This window comes from Alligator sinensis, unplaced genomic scaffold (assembly GCF_000455745.1).
Source record: "Alligator sinensis unplaced genomic scaffold, ASM45574v1 scaffold1584_2, whole genome shotgun sequence".
NCBI lineage: Eukaryota > Metazoa > Chordata > Crocodylia > Alligatoridae > Alligator > Alligator sinensis.
Genome location: NW_005842864.1, coordinates 226488 through 245406, shown reverse-complemented (window position 1 = coordinate 245406; position 18919 = coordinate 226488). Strand labels below are relative to the sequence as shown.

The 18919-nt window shown below is 40.7% G+C and overlaps 1 protein-coding gene and 1 non-coding gene across 3 annotated transcripts in view; both read right to left on the bottom strand.

Annotated features, from left to right (window-relative positions):
• Window positions 1-8619: 8619 nt before the first annotated feature.
• The window catches only part of RBMX (RNA binding motif protein X-linked), an 11970-nt gene continuing 1670 nt past the window's right edge, over window positions 8620-18919 (bottom strand). Inside the window, exons 2-9 of one of the 2 annotated variants that reach the window (XM_006035655.3) lie at window positions 18666-18793; window positions 18361-18467; window positions 12429-12600; window positions 11095-11214; window positions 10625-10739; window positions 10401-10526; window positions 10224-10327; window positions 8620-9701 (exon numbers count right to left, since the gene is read on the bottom strand). In XM_006035655.3, the coding sequence (XP_006035717.1) occupies window positions 9394-9701; window positions 10224-10327; window positions 10401-10526; window positions 10625-10739; window positions 11095-11214; window positions 12429-12600; window positions 18361-18467; window positions 18666-18774 (1161 nt within the window). In that variant the 5' untranslated portion in view covers window positions 18775-18793 and the 3' untranslated portion in view covers window positions 8620-9393. The remainder of the gene's footprint in view (window positions 9702-10223; window positions 10328-10400; window positions 10527-10624; window positions 10740-11094; window positions 11215-12428; window positions 12601-18360; window positions 18468-18665; window positions 18794-18919) is intronic. The other variant, XM_014525691.2, reaches the window with a different exon arrangement.
• LOC112547998 lies at window positions 18536-18608 on the bottom strand. Its single transcript, XR_003091804.1, has one exon. It is a non-coding gene; the product is annotated as a small nucleolar RNA SNORD61 (small nucleolar RNA).

Genomic DNA, 18919 nt, shown 5'->3' with positions numbered 1-18919 from the left:
TACACACAACACTGACCCAGTTCAAAACAGTACTTGATTGTCCAGGTGCATTGCTGAACCATCGTAGGCTGATCTAAAAACTTGACAGGTTTGCTTCAGGTTTCAAGTTACATTTAAACCCTTCTTGATACTGTATGTCCATGCCCCAACCAGCTCCTTAAATTTATCTGTTTAAGGTCAGCCAAGGCCTCCCCCTAACGGCTATTTGGAAAACAGCATTCATTTATGAATAGTAACTCTCCAAAGTCAGCATCCAGCAAGATGTACATGCATCCAGCTATGCTTAGATCAACATAAAAGAATTGCACTGCTCACAGAGAAGGCAAAATGCTTTAGCAGAGGAATTTAAGAGGCTTTATGGGGGGGGGGAGGAGGGTTTAAATGATAAATTTGTAAACCAATAAGAGTCTCTGAGCAGAAAATATAGTTCTGCAGCATTAGCTTCCAAGTGGCAAGATCTGTTGCAGGCTGTGTCATGTATATGCAATTTTCAAATTTGCAGCCAATTACAAGCTCCTTGTAACATGCATGGACAACCTCCACAGATAGACTTAAACTGTACAACTATTTTGTTATAGTCAAAGAAGAGAGCTATATCCATTAGGTTATTAAAAACAAATCTTTATTTTTGGTTTTGTAAATCCTTTTCTTCCTCCGGATGCTGGTACTTCAAATGCATTAAAGTTACAATGCCCTTTAATTTACCAAAAGAAATATTTGAATATGGAGACACCAACCGTAATAAATCAGCTTTAAAGGAAAAACTGTAGTGCAACAAATATATTTGATAAAAGGAAAAAGCTACTTACCTCTAATTCCACATCTCTGAAAATTGTTTTCCAATGCCGGCTTTATATTTGAAGTTATAGATTTCAAAATATATAATGCTCCCCACCTTCAAATATTTAGGGGGAAAGCCCAAAGGGCGTTCGTTGTCCATAGACACACTGAACCTTCCAAGAACTTTAAGATAAATGTCCAACAAGCGCAGGCAGACACGGTCCTTTGGGTAAATATGGTATCTTTTATTAGACCAATAAGGAGTTGGAAAAAATTGTTTTTTGCAAGCTTTTGGACACAAACACCTTTTTGTTTGTCCCCCAAAATCTGGTAAAGAACAATTTTTCCCACTATTTTAGTTGGTTGAATAAAAGATGACTCAAATTCACCCAAAGACCCATGTCTTCCTATGTCCTTAGACCAACGCAGCTACAACTAACAACCCGTACAACATAAACACCAACCATTTATTTAGTTATTGGGGGGGAAAAAAAAAGCATAAATTCTGAAATTTTCTATTAGATGTCAAAAATGCCAACACAACTAAGACCCATAACAGCCTTTTAATTTTCTGTCTCTTAGTTATGTATAAAGGCTGCCTGAAAAAAGTAGATTTTTCAAGTAACTAAGAAATCAGGTACCAACTAGACAGGTTTTAGGAAGCATGGCCCCACTGAGGTGCCTCAAGTAGGCTGCCTAAAGCTTTATAAGTATCACCTTTCAGCAGAACCCAAAAGGCAGAAACCCATGGTTGTCAGCTGGCATTACGATTTGGGCACAGTGCAACTATTTTTGCTTGGTTCTGCAAAGATGCTTTACTAGTGTTAGAGCCAGGCTAACTGACTTTATTACTTGGGTATTAACTGGAAGTTAAGGAATGCATTCTACATATGAAATAATTTGTGAATTCTGGGGGTGTAGGCCAAAACACTAACCATCATGAAATACTAAACCCTAGACACTGCAAAGCTTATCTACTACTACTAACTTCCAAGACTGCATTATGTTCATTAGACCAATATCATTACAAGCCCAAACAGGACCTGAAGTCAATACTCCATGAGCTGTTTGCCTTTAACATATTGGTCAAGTCCACAACCCACATATACTATAGAAAAATCAGATTTAAAATTCTTCATACTTGAGCAGCATGCATCATCATGACGCAGAACTTCAAGACCCAAAACTGATTTACAATGGCCATTGTTCTTTTAGCATTACAGAAGGCCACCTCGCCAATTTACACGATGTTCAAAATGGAAATGGCAAATTTACAATGCATTTAAGCACTGTAGAATAGTGAGGGGAAGCTGAAAGCTTTAGAAAGTATAATTAGCATAGCAGACACATGGGAGAATGAATACGAAGGATTAAAACACAGGAGATGGAGGCTTTTGCTGAACTAGTTAAAGTTGATGACTTTGATAAGTTAAGATTCGGTGTTTGCCACCCGCTCTAGACATGGATGCAGCACGTTACCCCCATCAACTGCTTCAAGCTGGTTGCAGATTCATGGAACTATTCATCTCTTCAACGTTTTTGTATCCATTGAGGTTAGGCTTTCCTTTTTAAAGAAAGCTTTAGTAACATATCAAAGGCTTAATTCTACATCCAACAAGCGACAAGATAGGACTCTAGGAATACATGCATGTCATAATGGAATTAGCAGAGTAACGCTTAGAGAAGCACTGTTCCAAGCCCTACACTCAAAGCTAACTCCACATTTAAATCTGAAAGCTGTAAAGAAAGATAAGGATTATGTTGCTGCTTTTTAGCCTACTCAGTACCATCTGCCTTCTGTTGCAGGCAGGTGTTATGTATCTTTTAAGTCGTCCTGTTTCTGAATCAGTATGACCATTTTGGTAACGTGTATGTTTTTTGTTTTTTTTTTTAAAATCAGCATTTTCTTTATACCAATATAAACTATTACGAGCTGTCCCAGTTCCTTCCTTAATGTTGGGGGGAAGAATGCAGCTTCACTCCCTGTTATGCATCTGAGGCTGAGGTAGGAGCATGAGTGTAAAACAGATCAAGTAATAATTAGATGGCCATAGGCTGTGGCAGTGGCATACAACTACATTTTTTCCTGTAAACACTGAATACCACAATCCACGGTGGGGGAAAGGCAGCAGACACCAGTACATTTTCAATCCTCTGTCTGCCTGTGTTAGCCTGAGAATAAGTCAAAACTTCAGCCACTCGTACACTGAAGCTCAGTTGCCAGCCATGTCATTTTCTCTTCCCCACAGTCTAATATTAATCCTGGCTGAAAAGTACACCCACCACCAATTAGAACCAAGCACTGCGTACAAAATACCGATGCTTGAAAAGTTACTGACACTGACATACTGGGATAAACACGGCATAACATGCTACAGAGTACACATTAAGTAAAGCCTAGAGATGCAGCCAGAGAAAAGACAACTAGGTTGTGCATCTCAACCTAGAAACACTTGAAGGCAATTTTGAAGTGTATCAGCTAATACAAGGATGTTAAACGATTCCAAGGTTAGATCTAAAGATCCACCCGCAAAAGTAGCGAGCATTGTGCCTCCAGCTAAAAAAAAGGAAAAAACTATAAACAGAAATCTAGCCTTGTTCTGCCATTTTAAAGCTAATTTCAGAGAACTGTCACAACTCAGACCATGCTGTGCTGCATAGTGTACAACTATTGCTTCCAGCCTTCCCCACAAGCTGTAAAATTGCCTAGTCAAGCTACAGAATTGCCTTTTTATATTAGCCAACATTAAACTGCTTCCCCAGTGTTTTAGTTTGCTAAAACTGCTAACTGTTTTTGCTTAATTTTATTTATCAAAACCTTTTCAGCCCAAAGAAATTGGTGTGCGTGCTATTAACAGTGGGATGGAAATATCTGTTCTACTGCAGAAACAAAAGTAGGTACTGAACTGGCTATGGAAGCCAGCCACTTGCACTGTTCAAGCTTCCTCAGAAATACCCATTAGTAATCTTTGGGGGCATAAATACCCCAAACTCAAGAACTACTAGTTAAAACCTCTTTCACCCTACCTAACGGTAACTTCTGAATGCACTGAACATTGTGATCAAGACCACTTTCAGAAATTTAAGATTGTGTCAGCTGCAAGTAGGTATCCTTGATTTTCCAACATGTATCCATTGTTCCATCGCTTTCTTCCAGTCACCCTGTAACTGAGGAAAGGAAGCATGTTAAAACACCAAGACAAGATTAGCTACATAATTCAGCCTTTTATAGCTCCATCCCAACAACTATCTCATTTAGACACTGGTGTAACCTTAGGCTGAAAGCTCTCAAGCAGCCCGTTCACTGCACCCGTACAGGCTGGGGACCGATTAGCTAAGCAGCAGCTCTCGGGCAAGGACCCGAGGGTTACAGAGGTCAAGAAGCTGAATAACAGCCAACAGCGTGGCCTTCTTGTGAAGAACGCTAATGGCATACTGGGCTGCAGTAGAAGCGCTGCCAGACTGAGGAACGCGATTCTCTTTCTGGCACTGGTGAAGCCACATCTGGAGTCCTGTGTCCAGTTCTGTAGTGGGTTGTCTATGTGCACAAATTGGAGAAACTCCAGCAGAGGGCAATGAAAATGGTTGGGGGACATGACTTGTGAGGAGAGGCTGAAGGAGCTGGGCTTATTTAGTCTGAGCGGGGGATTTAATAGCAACCTTAAACTCCTTGCAGGGTGGTTCCAAAAAAGGAATCTCTTGGAACACCATTGTTCTCAGTGGTGGCCGATGACAGAACAAGGAGCAATGGGCTCAAGTTGCAGCAAGGGAAGTTGAGGTTAGATGGTAGGAAAAACCTCACTAGGAGGGCAGTAAGGCACTGGAACAGGCTACCCAAAGAGATTGTGAAAGCTCCATCCTTGGAGGTTTTTGAAGACCCCACTACACAAAGCCTTGGCTGGGATCATCTAGTTGGGACTGGTCCTACTTTGAGCAGGGGGTTGGACCAGATGACCTAAAGTCCCTTGCAGCCCTAATTTTTTGTGACTCGAGATGTAGTACTGCTCTAAACCACTAATGACAAACTATCTGGAAAGCTAGCACTAGCTATGCCACAGATCTTTTAAGGCAGCAGTGACCTTCTGCCATAATAAAAATCAACCGCTGCTCTGAGACCTACTTGAATTGGCCATTCTTTCTTCTGTGGACACACACGCACGCACGCACACTACTGCTGCTTCACTTTTATAGTGTTACCTGTTCAACAAAAAAACAGCCTGCATCTACTTCCCTGGCAAGGAGGGCTTCCAGAAATGCTTCAGTGTAAAGTCTTGTGTAATTACATATATTGGGGGCTGGATTTGGTCTTGTGAGGTCCCTTCCAGCCCCTTATGTCTATGAAATATTTAAGTAATATGTAGATATACTAAAAAAAGACAGCTATTGCACGACTGTTGCAATGAAAGCTATTTCAACCAGAAGCAAATAGCTAGTACAACTTGTCCCCCACCACACCTTTGAGTCAAAGCACAGTTAGTCTCTCTTTGTGGGATGTTATTCAAGTCCTGTCTGCCATTTCATCCCCTAACACAGCTGTTTTTGCAGGCAAGTGTCTGGAATATGTTAAATGCATGCAAGCAGGACTGTGTGCATGCAGTTTGTCAGAGGCAAGCATACCAGGCCCCGGTACAGCAGAACTGGCCAATGACAACAAAGTCCAGTAATGATGAGCCTAGGAGGAAGATTTAGTTCCTCCAAAAAGGTTTCACATTTCTTTTATTGCCAATAAGGAGAAAATTGTTCACTGTGATAATTACAATTTGCCAGAGCTTAATTTGTATAGCTGGAGAAACGGATCTTTCAGGCTAGTGATCCGTATTAAAAAGTGATGTTAGCAAGTTACCATGGCAAAAGACTCACGTAAAGCAGGTGGAGCATTCTTGGGTCTTTAAAGGCAATTTTCACATTCTTTGTTTTGAGGGTCCATGACTGGGTCAGCCTTTAGCTCACTAAGTTTAAGCCTAGAGGAGGTGAAAACTATGATCTCATTTCTAAACTTTCCCTTATCTCCAAGCACCCAAGGTATTGGAGGAGAAAGAAAATCCCATTTAACAACTGGTAGCTACATAACCAGGTTAACAGTCTGTTTGCCCACTGAGTTCTGAATTAGTAGCCATGAAGCCAATCTGAGAGCTAAAAATTCAAACTCTTCTGCTTTGCAGTAAGAACTAGATTTGGTCCCCAAACTAAGCTTTAAAGACTGAAGATACTGCAGAGCAGGTAAATCAAGTCATACCTTCCAACCACTGAGGCAAGTATATATATTTTTAAATAGGAAAACCAAGCCCAGTGTCATAGAGAACACTTGGCAATACTATAAGTAACATCAAATTCCCTCATTTCAGACATGTCATAAGCTATCCTGATAAAGTTATGGATGTTTAATGCTGGTACAAAGAAGAGCATTATGAAGAATACATTCAGTTTTTCCTTAGAAAAAGGAACCTTTTTTTCTTCTCATCTGACAAGGTAATAGTTTGTTACTCCTGGTATGCTGCCCAAGCAAGTAGTTGGACAGTAGGCATTATGTTCCTGCACTAGTGTTCCTTAAAGTAAAAGCCAATGCTCTTAGTACATCAAGGATAGTGTTTTTTCCCTCCCCTACTGCATCAAGGGTAGAGGCTAAGTCTGAGTATTTAACACAAGTTCCAAAGTTTCAACAAAATATTTTGATAAAAGTACTCTTGCATTTTTCTTTGGTGCAAACTTGTACTTGACAACGGCTTTAATTTCAATCTTTCTTTGAAGTACCATTTTGAAGATCAAGCTGTGAGTTATTACATTCTCAATGAAACCAAGTTATAAGTTGTTGTCCTATTGAGTGATAAGAAGAATTATTGCATAGGTAAGTATTAGCGAAGTTATTTTGGTGTTCATAATTTTTGTCCAGTTTCACTTTTCAGATAAAGTTCCTTCATATTTTCTATAGATATTAAAGTTTCCCCAGTCATTCAAGTTTACTTGACCGAAGTTAAATTGAAATTTTTAAACTAAAAAAACCTAGCCTGCAAAATGGACTAATTCCAGCAGTCTTCTAGTTTCTGCTCAGTCCCCAGTAAAGAGAATGTGCCAGTGTCAAAAAGGGCAAGTTTTGTTAAGCTAAATAAGGAAATGATCTACAGAGCTCAGGCATTTCCCTCCCAATTTCTTCTAGGCCTAGGGATTAGGCCAAGAGCCTGAGCTAAAGCAACGTGTACAAGAACAACCCCCTGCCCCCACCAAACCAACCTAAAACAAAACAGAACTCCCCTCCCCCACCACCTCAACCCACCCCTCCCCCAACAACACGTTCTTAAATATCATGGCCATTTGATTGGATGAAAGAGTAGCATTAGTTAAATGAATACATTAAAATTCCAAGTCAGTGAAGATGCTTAATTTAAGCTTACTTTGGTTTAGCTAATTTAAACCCCAATTTGTGTGCCCACAGCCTGACTGGCACCAGCGTTAGATGTACTAGTGGAACCAATGTAAATGATGCTTCACGGTGTACAGGTATGGGCCAGGTCCCTCTTGGCTACTTGTCAAGTCACTAAGTAGACCAAAACAAAAACAAACTAGAGAACTGCGCATAAAACAGATCTTGCCCCCAGTTATGAGGCTACTCCGCAATTTACCTTCTGTATTGCTCCAGGTGTTCATGCTTCTGCCATCAGTGCAGACGAGTCAGTATTATATGCCAGACTGTACCTCCTGCACTAGTCATCCTGCAAATAAGATGGGACAAACTGAGAGCGAATTCAATTGAAAAGTAATTATCCAACCTATAAAACTGCCCGAGTCCCAGAAAAATTCACAAACTTTTAAGTTGGCAGAAAAATCTCTTTCAAAAGCTTTATTACTTCTTTCAGTGGTGGAAGATTCACTGGGTTGGAATGAACTGGAATGGCTTAGTGATAGGTTGCATGGCTTATGGATTCTCATTCTTTTCCAGTGATGCACTGCCATGTTAAATCCATAAGTTGAATGACAAATTTATTGAGGACTACAGTAGTACAAGGATTGTTTTTAGTTGGAGGTCTTCGAGTATTATATTCAAGAGCATCTTTTGAACTTCATGGCTTCACCTGAGTCATGACAACTTGCCACAGGTTTTGCCACTTGTATTACGATTTCCCCATTATGCAGTGTCACAGAACTAAAATAAAAGTGAGGCATCCAACTAAACATCAAGTTTGCAATGGCTTGCTTGAAAATCCCCAATAGTCGAGCTGATAAGATTTGTCAATCTAAGCCAACTCCCGATTTCACCAGGATTCTAATTTGTTTAAAAAAATAAAATAAAAAGAAGTCTAGCATAAGCAGCCTGTTTGAGGGTCTTCAATGAAATGTACTGGGCAAAGAATACCCCCTCCCAACCCTACCTGTTCATTTTTCTACAATGAGCTGCATTCTTAATGTCTGTATTTTTGTAATTGGTGCCATACATGCTTTTTATCCAAGATAAGAAGAATGTTGAATTTGAAAGACTTCTAATACTATCCAGCATTGCTTTTTCAGGTTTTTTTTTTTTTTAAATCTAGAAAGCACTTCCATTGCCAGGATGTACAGCATGTTTTACTGTACAAAGAGGAAGGTACTTTGGTTCAATTTTGACTTAGACTGAAAAACTTGTTTGCTTTGCTTACCATCTTTGCTGTTGCACAGGCATTTGATGCTTTAAATCTGTTGTGGAATGCTGAAAGATTCACTTGTTTTTATGAAGCCTTTGAGAAGTTGGAGAGAAAGACTTCTTTGCTTATCTTATTTTCTCCATTTGCCTTTGGAATCAAAGATGTTCCTTTAAAAGTGAGACACTACAGAGTTGCAAAAATTTGAAACAGTAAGAGCAAGCATCGGTTTGCAGCTTCTTTGATGGAACTGGTCAACCCTTTTATTTTATTTTTTTTTTTTTAAATACAGCATTCGGTAGTTGACTTATTACATGTAAATTGTTTATTTTGGGGGAGGTCATTCCAAACTCCCAGCGTAACAGTACGAAGGCAAAGTACAGTCAGCATTATCCATTTGCTGTTTTAGTGACTGAATGAATTCCTGAATTTCTCTTTACACAAGAATCTGAAGAATTTTGCACAGGGAATACCATGTGGATTTCAGACTCTAGAGAGGAACTGAAAGAGTTCAGATCCTGGAAACTGAAATTTTAGTGCAGCACATCCCCACCACCCTCCATACCACAAGTAACTAATTTGTTTGGAATGCGAGTTTGAATGTGTAGAACGATCCAGCTCCATTTTAGATGGCTAGATGTGTGGAAGATCTTAAACTGCTTGTTCCATTCATGAGGAAAATCAGATGGAAGTATGGCATTTCAGGGTAACTTTTACTTTGAAAATTACAACACTAGTACACAGCTCAAGTTTTATACATTTAACATCTGCGTTTTGAAAGAAATGGTAACAATTTTGAAATGAAATTAAACATTGTTTTAACTTTTCTTCACAAAAGCATAAGTCATGGAGGGGAACTTAACAGGCAACAATAAAAAAGGTAAAAACAACTTTTCCTTTCAGTAGTCCTCTGGTAGCAAAGATTGAACAACTTCCACTTTTCATGTGTTTTTTTGAAAAGTAATCTGTTTTTGTCCAAAAGTGTGATTTTTTTTTTTTTTTTTTAGTATCTGCTTCTGCCTCCACCTCTATCAGATCGGCTTCCACCACGGCCACCACCTCTGGGTGCTCCGCGGCTTGAACTACTGTATGAATCTCGTGGAGGAGGATAACCCCTTTCCATGGAAGGGGGAAGACCTCTGTCTTGTCTTCCAACGCGATCACGGCCACTTGAGTAGACGTCACTTCTGCTGCTTGAGTAACTTTCTCGACTTCCATATCCATCTCGTGTGCTGCCGTAATCATCATACCGACTGCTTCCACCATAAGATGGCGGGGGCCCTCGTGCAGGTGGAGCACTACGTGAGTTACCTGCAGGGTCAATGGTCAGGTAATATGGCAACACTTAAGTTATATATAACAATTTAAAATCTGAATGTACAGAATTGCTGTATCAAAGTTTACTGTTACTCTTTTGCATGAATTGAGAAGTTCTTAACATAATCTGCCATGTGGGAAACTTATAGTAGGGGTTGCATATCTGGTAGTGAATGACTAAGGATTGTTTGAAAGGACTGAAGACGGTGTTTATTTCAGGCAGGTTCTTTTTGGGGATATTCCAGAACAGCTTGTTATTTTAGAGAAGACAACTCAGCCATATTTTCCAGAGATGGGTGCAGTTCTGAACTGTAGACTCTGCTTCATTAGGATATAGTAATCATTTGATCATCTTGTTAAATGAACTAAAAAAATTGCTATTTCACTGTTGGGGGTGGGGGGGGGAGAAAAAAAAAGTGTGCAATTCCCACTTAAATGCAAGCAGTCTAGTAAAGTTAATCGGGTTCATGACTCCTGTACAGACTCCATTACATTATCCCCAAAATGGGTTCTTACCATAACTCTCATACGAATCTCTGTAGGAGCCTCCGCTTGGGTGATCAGAGTAGTCTCTGTCCCGTCCACCACCGTATCCGTCACGGTCACTATAGGAGGAAAAACTGCTGAGACTTAGTACAAATCAGTGTTGTGACAATTATTTTAAAAATGACAGAAAAATTCAATGCTAGGTACCTGTATCCTCTGGAGGGGTACTCATCGCGCGAGCTGGAATGACCATAATCACGATATGCATAATCTCTCGGAGGTGGGGCATAATCTCTTGTATCCCTGGAACTCGGATAATCTCTACTTGAGTAACTAGAAAAAGGAAGTTACAATAACCTATCAACATTAGAGATTGAGAGCTTTACCCTCTGCCAGACTATTAAGTTTTAGCTACATTGCCTTAATTTTACCTGTCCTTAGTACTATAACCATCATCTCTTGGTGACATGTAGACATCTCTTCGTGATGGCATTGGCTCTCTCCGGGGAGGACCACCATAGCTGTCTCTCCCACGTGATACAGGAGCTTTAAGAGAGTCAAGTTACAATCAAATGAGTGACCATGGAAGTCAGCAGCTGTGCTGCACATTCCACAGGGCAAGGATGAACTAGCTGGAAATTCAAAGTTACTTAGGATACGAACAGCACTAATCAGTCACTACAAGGCCATTTTATGGCTGCCAGTTAACTCCAGGAACAGTAGCGGATGAGCAGTCATGAGACTTTTGCTCATCTGAGCAAAATTGCTGTGATACAAGGGAACCGCCCACAGCAACAGGCAATACTATTTAACTAAGTATTACAGTCCAGCTACTGCAGAAGATGGATGTCAGAATAAACTGAGTAAACCAGCCAGCACGTTGAGCTGTCCCTTTCCTTACCTCTGCCTCCCATTCCACTACTGCTACGCACTGGTCCTGAAGGGGCCGATCTTTTTGGTGGAGGCCCGCCACTGCGGGGAGGTGGACCTCTCTTCATTGGAAGTGGTCCTCTGGAAGACCCTTTAATAGAGCAAAGCAAACGGTCATTCAGGCAAAGAAAACAAATTAAAAAAATGTTACCACCACTAGAGTTTCAATGGCTACAATCCAAGGTGACTGATCAGACAGCAGTAAGTCAGCATGAAGCTACAGAACCAGTTTGTAGGGGGACCCATTAATAACCGGATTACTGGAAGCACTTTGACTGCACGTAGGGTATTAAGAACAAGTCCCAGAGTTGTTCCATCTGCGTCAGTCACATCTACAGGCCCAAGGTGAGACTACAAATTGAGCTGGGTTTCATACATATTATGAGCATTCCTGTCATGAAGAGGTTCCCATTTAAGACTGACTAAAAATAAAGAGCACACAGTAGAAAAAGGAGGCCTAATGAAAGCCAAATCACAACTGCTTAAAATTAGGTATCAAGCAAGTTCACAGTTCCTAAGTGCTGAAGCCATTTGGGAAGATGCATTAGAGTAGCCTGAAAGCAGATCCAAATGACCCATTTACCAAAGGTTGTGCATAACAAACTTCACAGGCCCTGCAGAAATGGCATCCTCAAACAGTTCCTAGCTCGTTGGCATTAGACAGTCACACTTCAGATAAAGTATGCCTCATCTGTCGTGCTAAAAAGGGCACTTTATTTTTGTGTAAGAAACCAGTACCCAGATAAATACCAACACAAAAAGTGTACTTTTATAACATTTTTTACACTGCCAAAGTGTTGTACAAAAAAAGTTTCTTCTTAAAGTGCTGTATTTAAAAAAAACGAATAAAAACCAACACCAACCAACAATGCTAGGGCTTAGTTGGCAAACTACCTTGATCCTCAAATGGATCATTCTTTTGAGTCAGCAGGGATTCATTTGTGAGCTTAGAACTGGCTAATAATGCAAGAGTCATTTCTCCCCCCAGCTTCAAGAACCACTTTTTCATTCTGTAACAGAAAGCTTCCTTCCTTATTTGCAGGGCAGGAATTTTGCTTTCCTCTTATAACCAAGAGTCAAGTGGAATGATAGATGTAGAAATAAGTCTTCATTTGGGGCAAGTATGTCTTAAAAGACTTTAAAATTATTAAATTTGACTCAACTGCAGAGGGCATATTTTCAACGGTTTTAGCAAAAAAAACAAGTGCTCTATTCAGCAGTTTGATTTCCCAGTATGATATTGCCATCTTCCAACGATTGTCTTGTATGGTGTCCAAGTAGATCATTAGATCTGTAAATACATACCCAAATGACTTCCCCTTGAAGGTGGCCCTCTTGCTCCACTTCCGCCTCTTCCACCTCTGAGGCCCCTGGGAGGACCTCTGCTTCTTGGAGGAGGTGGCGGCCCACGTCTACCACCACTTTCAAAGGATGGCTTGGTTGCTTGTTCCACTTTAATTGCTTTCCCATCTAATGACTAAAAGAAGAAGCTGCTTTACTCAGTGCCCGTAGTCGTGTTTTGATTTCTTAGAAAAACAGCCCCTCTTCACCATTATTACTGGGCTCGTGTTATGAATTAAGAGCAATTCTAGAATAGATGCGAGTCTTCATTATTATTAGTCACTCTAAAACAGGTCCCCGTGCACTCATCAGCAAGTTGAGCCTAAGGTTCTACGGGGCTTTGTTCCTGTGGTATTTCAGCAGCAGCAGGAAAAAAATGGAGGGATTTTCCCCCCCACAAGTAAAAAGCCCCCATATTATCCATTCTATAATGTGAACACTGTTTATTATGCTCTCCAATTTCAGTATTTCAATACTGATTTTGTCCCAAACCATAACTGCACCTGGAGTTGCAAGAGTCGGGCTGAACGTTTGGTTAGCTGGTGGGAGAGAATTTATTAGCTCTGCTTGATGCTCTGCAAGATGATGAGCAGTGGAGTATTAAAAGATGACATGAAAATTAAAGGCAAATTCAGAGAAATAAAATGATGCAATTCACATTTCTGTGCTACTGTTCCAAACAGCCTACTCAAGGCAAAACTACATTTTCTCTTGAAAATAAAGTCCAGCCCTAATCAGATTTCATTCTGACACCTTTCTAGAGCATATTTCTGCAGGCATGCTCAGTGTCTACAAAAAGTCTCACGTGAGGTAGAATGGTGGATGTATTTGGAAACTCAAACCAGCAAAGTCCTATATAGCAGCTCTGCTGCTGGTCTTTCACATGCTGTATTGGCTCATATTAAAAGCTGTAGAACTGGAGTGATCAGTAAATGCTTAAAAGGATTTCTGTCAATCTAAGACAACAAATCTTCCATAAAGTCTGTAATTTAGTTTTCTGCACATTCATCCAGATAAGAATTCAAGATCTTGCTTTTATTTGCAGTTAGGCAAGAACAGAGATCATATACAATTTATTAGCAATTGCAGAAGTCTGAAGACTACTGTACATTCTGCCTTCCCGCTAACATTGGATATTAATTTGAAGCAGTTTTGTTGGAATGTAACACCACTTTTCCCTTACTGTTAAGCTTTGGTGCTTTCAAAGAATGACACCTCTGCAACGGTACAGAAGCTCTGCTACTACATGTACTTGTTCAGAAAATTCCTTTTCAATGTTATCCAGAGCTAAGAATCCAACATTCAGGGGTACACATAACTGTTGGAGTTGAAGACAAACATAAGCACAGGCAAAATTAAGGCAGACTGTTATCCTTTTATACTACCACCTAGGTTTAGAGACAAGAGCACCAGTAATTCCTTAATAGTTTATTGGGGGCAAGCAGTAAAATAGGAACAGATGGTCTGGCAGCAGCAAGCTTCACCCTAGTGGCTGCAGCTGCCTCCACTTTACCCTGTGACTCACAGGAAATAGTTTTTTGTGTTTTTTTTTTAAATACTGATTCTAGAACACTTCGACTACCCAAAAGGGAGCCAACCCCCACCCCAGTTTCTACTGACACTACATTCTAAACCACTGGGATGAAAAACAAGATCCTGTGCTCATTTTTCTCCAACTGTGTAGTAAAGACGACAGTTTATCTTGCTTTTTTTGCTCTACTGGCAAGTCTGCTTCACCTATGCAGAAGATGAACTTCTTTTGGCACAGGGCTTCCAATCTATAAACAGGCAGTAAGGCTCGGAAGAACTCTCCCAAGTCTGACAAAAGTTTATCAGCCACTGTTGACCATGACAAGAAATTTGCAGAAAGGTAGAGAAAAAAAAAAATAGCCAAGATGTAGATTCTGACACTGATTGCGTTTCTCTAGCAGCTAGCTTCAAATAAAAGAGCAGGCATCTTACAGTGCTCCTAAGCTGCTTAAGCCGTTTTTTTGTAAGATATACCAAATGAACCAGGGTAATCACCAAAGAGGTCTCACAATTATATAGCTTAAAATATTAAGTTTCAAATACCATTTTCTTATACATCTTCTGCCTAATCCACTGAGAGGTTATAATGGAAAGCAGCCAGCAAGAACCAATAAAATCCAGGGAATCACACACTTAGCTGTTTAATACTGATCAGCAAGATCTCTCATCCTTCGTCTGGCCCAAGATAGGACAGTGGACATTAAATGTTTTCATTTGGCTGGAGGAGGTCCAACTTTTATTGTAAGCTCTGCTGGACAGGTGGTCTGTGTTGCTTCTTGCAGCTCCTACACTACAGGTGCAGCTTCTAGATGCTACAAGAAAACGATCAGAGCCAACATGATGAAGGCCCGAGCACTGAACTACATTTACTTCTGCAACCTCAAATTCCCAAGACTAGGAACAGACAATTAGCCAATCAGGAAACAGTACAGCTGTTGAATCTGCCTTCGGCTCAGAAGTCTCTAATTAGTTGCAAGAATTAGTTCAGTACTCCTACTTCAGCTGTCAGTGCAGTCCCATTACTGGCAAGGTGGCAGGCAACAGGGCCATGGTTTCCGACAACCTGAAAGCGAGCAACTTGGCTGGTTAACATCATAGGGCTTGAGGTCATCCAACATCCTGCAGTTCTTGAACCTGGTTTCCCCAAGTGTTTTACTGACCGTCTCATTTCCTGGCTCAGACTGATGACATCTCCAATGGCTGGTACCAATGGAAGGTCACATCAGGCGGTTTATAAAAGGAGTATAGCTTTGTGCAGAATTAGAAATATTCCCAAGACGCTCATAGTTCCAACCACTAATATAAGGCTTTCCTTACAGCAAAGTTGAGACTATTTTCCAAGAACAGTTTCCTCTTGTGGCATTTTTTTCTGGAGGGCTAGGGACCAAACTGGCTTTACGTTATATGCAGCGATTCCTCCAAATCTTTAACACAAGTAGTTCAAGCTTGCACATCCAACCCCATGAGCTACTTCAAAGATAAAGGAAAACTGATTTGCCAGTCGTTCAGAAAACCCTGCGCGTTGTATGAAGGCCAAGAATTTATTGTCTCTTAGGATAAAGTACTTCACTGAGGTAATCTGCATTATTTACAAATCTCTTCTGTACTTCTGTTATTATGAGCCACTTTTGTTTCAAGCAAGGTCTCATGTGAAAGCGCTCTTGAAAAACTTGTAGGAAAAAGGAAGCATGGAACTAGGTGTTGTGATCTCTTTCACCTGACAGAGTAGAAACGAGATCTTTGCTCTAAAGGGCAGACATCAGTTACATGTACAAGGCAAAATAACTTTTCCATTCAAAGTGTCATCCATTAGTCTGTCTTCTTCTCAAGAGGTCTTGCCAGCTGATAAAAGGACCAGAAACTCAGTCTCTGGAAGAGGAATAAAAACCCCATTTCCTTGGGTAAGAGGACTCAACTGACTCAAAGATTTGTTCCTTAAATGAAAGGATTTGCTTTATTCTTCCAAATTTTGTCTGTCTTGCATCCCAGGATCCTAGGCCCTACTTTAAGTTGCTGCTTCCCACAAAAGATTTCTGCTCCTGTGGTTTGGAAGGCAATGAACTGAAGACTTCACAATAGGTCCCAACCTGAAGACAGATGCCAGACTGTGCGCTAGTGGAAAGCTCCAAGCAACACATGCCTTTCTTACTACAACAGGGGAATGGCATACACGGACACCACACCAGGCACTCTCTCAGAAGCATCAACAGCAAGTTTGCCCAAGTGACTCTAAAAAGACATCGAGGAGCATAGGATATGCCAATATGTCCGCCTTTTTCCTTTGGAGTCTGGATAACCCACAACCAACCCAGAACCAGTTTAAAAGGGAAGGTAAACTGATCCACATTTGACCTGTATTTTTGGGGCCCCAAAAATAAGCAAACAACTAAAATCTTCTCTCATTACTGCTGATTTTAAGCCAAACAAATATTCTGCAAGCAGGGACATTCATGCCACATAGATGCAGTTTGTCACAAAACAAACAGCCCCTGCTCCCTCCCCCCAGTCATCCCACAACAGAAGCTACCCTTTATAGCCTCAGTTCTGAATACCTGGTACCACAGGCTGTTTAAGCTCAGCAACACAAATCAAAAGCTTCTATTTTAGCTGTTTTGGAGCTCAGGATTGCATCCCAAAACCTTGACAAGCAGAAGCCACCCTAAATAGATATGCTCCTATGAACTGGTCTATTTTAGCTATCATAGGGGCACGATTTCTAAACAAATTTCAAGCATGACCAAATGCAGACTATCACACAAGACAGGAACAAGCAGTAATTTGTTTTCAAAGATCTAGTTTTAGACAGCTGTACTCAACACAAATTCCACAGGGATTAGTGACCAACTCCAATCAATCACTAATCCCTACTGCCTTTAGTTCCTACAAATAATCATGCAATTGTTCCCTAGTTTAAAGTGGAGTTTAAGGCTACTGTGAGCCGTGATATGCAATTCTCAGGATTGCAAGAGACTGCATAGTCTACAGTAAATTCTAGTGCAAAAGACATCCCTAAGGAACACAGAAGAGATTGCCTCACTGCCATTCATTCCAATGCTGTTACATCAGAGGAGGCACTGTTATAAAGTAGTTCATAATGATTAAGAGCGCATGCATGCACAATTCTGGAGAGCCAAGCTACTGCTATTAGCATTTAAGTTTAAAGGGCAAAAATAAGGAAGTAGGCCAGATATTTTAACCAACATTTTTTTTCCTTTTAAAACTACTATTATGTGCTCTGCTCAAGACTTGGAGCTACTTGCTATAGTTACTACAATGTAAAGTACTTTAACCAAATTTCAACATATGAAATGCAGAGACAATATATATCAGCAGAGAATCCTGTAAAGTTTGACAAGGGGCATTAAGAGAGAGAGGACTCCGGGCTGGTCAAAAATGGCGGGGAAGCCTATCAGTTACATTCGAGTGGACACATCTCAGAGAAAGGCTGAAGCCTGCATTTCAACACAAACCCTGCCCAGATGTGCAGGCACTGAAAACCGTGGGGCTAATTATAATGGTGAATGGATCAACTTCTCAATCCAAACCTGGCTGGAAACAAGCCCTTGATTTAAGAGTCAGTGGCCAGGTATGCCAGCATTCATTTCAATCAAAGCCTTTTCTTCTAGAAATGGTTTAAGAACAACAGAATTAAAATCAGAAGTTCTCTACATATTGCTGAGATGAGGTTATTCAAAATTCTCTTCATCAGAGCTGCTAAGTCATGTTGGCTTTCACACCTCAAGTTTGGTAACTAACCAACAAATTTGTGAAGATGTTTCTAAACAGATAAAATACCTCTCAGCTTCCAAGTATGGAAGAAATTAGCAAGAGATATTAAGATTAGAAAATTGCTGGGGTGGTTGGGTTCTGTGTGTGATCACAAAACACTGGCCTCTCTCCCACCGAAGGGATCATGAGCATCTGACCTATTCAATGAAAGTCACATCTGTGAATGTGGTTTAATCACCAAGTTTAGTTTTATGTGACTTTTTTTTTTTTTTTTTTTGCTTTACCAGAAAAGCAAAAGGAACAGTAGAAAGACAGAACAAGCAACTAACATTTCATTAATTACTAAAGTTTCATGCATTATGATTTTCCAAGAACAGAGAAGTTATTTATCTGTGCTTTGATCTAGCAGAAAGTTTTTCTTCTAACCTACAAAGTCTTGGACAGGGAGAAAAACAGAATAAGAATAAAAAAGTGTGCGCGCCAGTTGCTATGTGGGAAGCAAATGGGATACTTAAACTGTTAAATTCAAACGGAAGACATCAGGCATCTTCCTACCTGCCTGATAGCTAGGGCCTTAGAGGATATTTGGGCTTGTCGAGTAAAGTGACACCAATACAATACAGCACCAAGATCCTACCTTTCCGTTCATGTCTCTGGCAGCATCCTTCGCGTCTGCTGGGCTCTCAAACGTGACAAAAGCAAATCCTCTGGACTTGTTGGTTTCACGATCTTTCATCAAGAGAACTGCAAGTATAAAACTAAACGTTACTCGACGATCGGTCCCATGAACATGGCCTACCTACGACACCAAATCGCTCAGAACTTCTTAGAGGACAAAACAGCAGCATCATTTCAGCCGATCAATGCCAGAAAGTTCATCACTGCACAATTTCACTAGCATCCCCCCGCAAAACTCCCCCCAAACCCGACGAGACTCCTCACCTTCTACTATGCGGCCATATTTGCCGAACACAGCTTCGAGCGCTTTCTCGTTTGTCTCTGTGTTCAGCCCGCCGATGAACAGCTTCCCAGGACGGTCCGCCTCCACCATTTTGACCTTTGAAAGGGACCTGTTTAAAAATAAATGAATGTTAAGACCGTTAGAGGAGAGAAAACGCATCCGTTGGCCTTTTGTGGCATGTTCCCACTGTAGAAACCAACCCCCCCCCCCATCCATTTGGCCAGTAAACACGTCA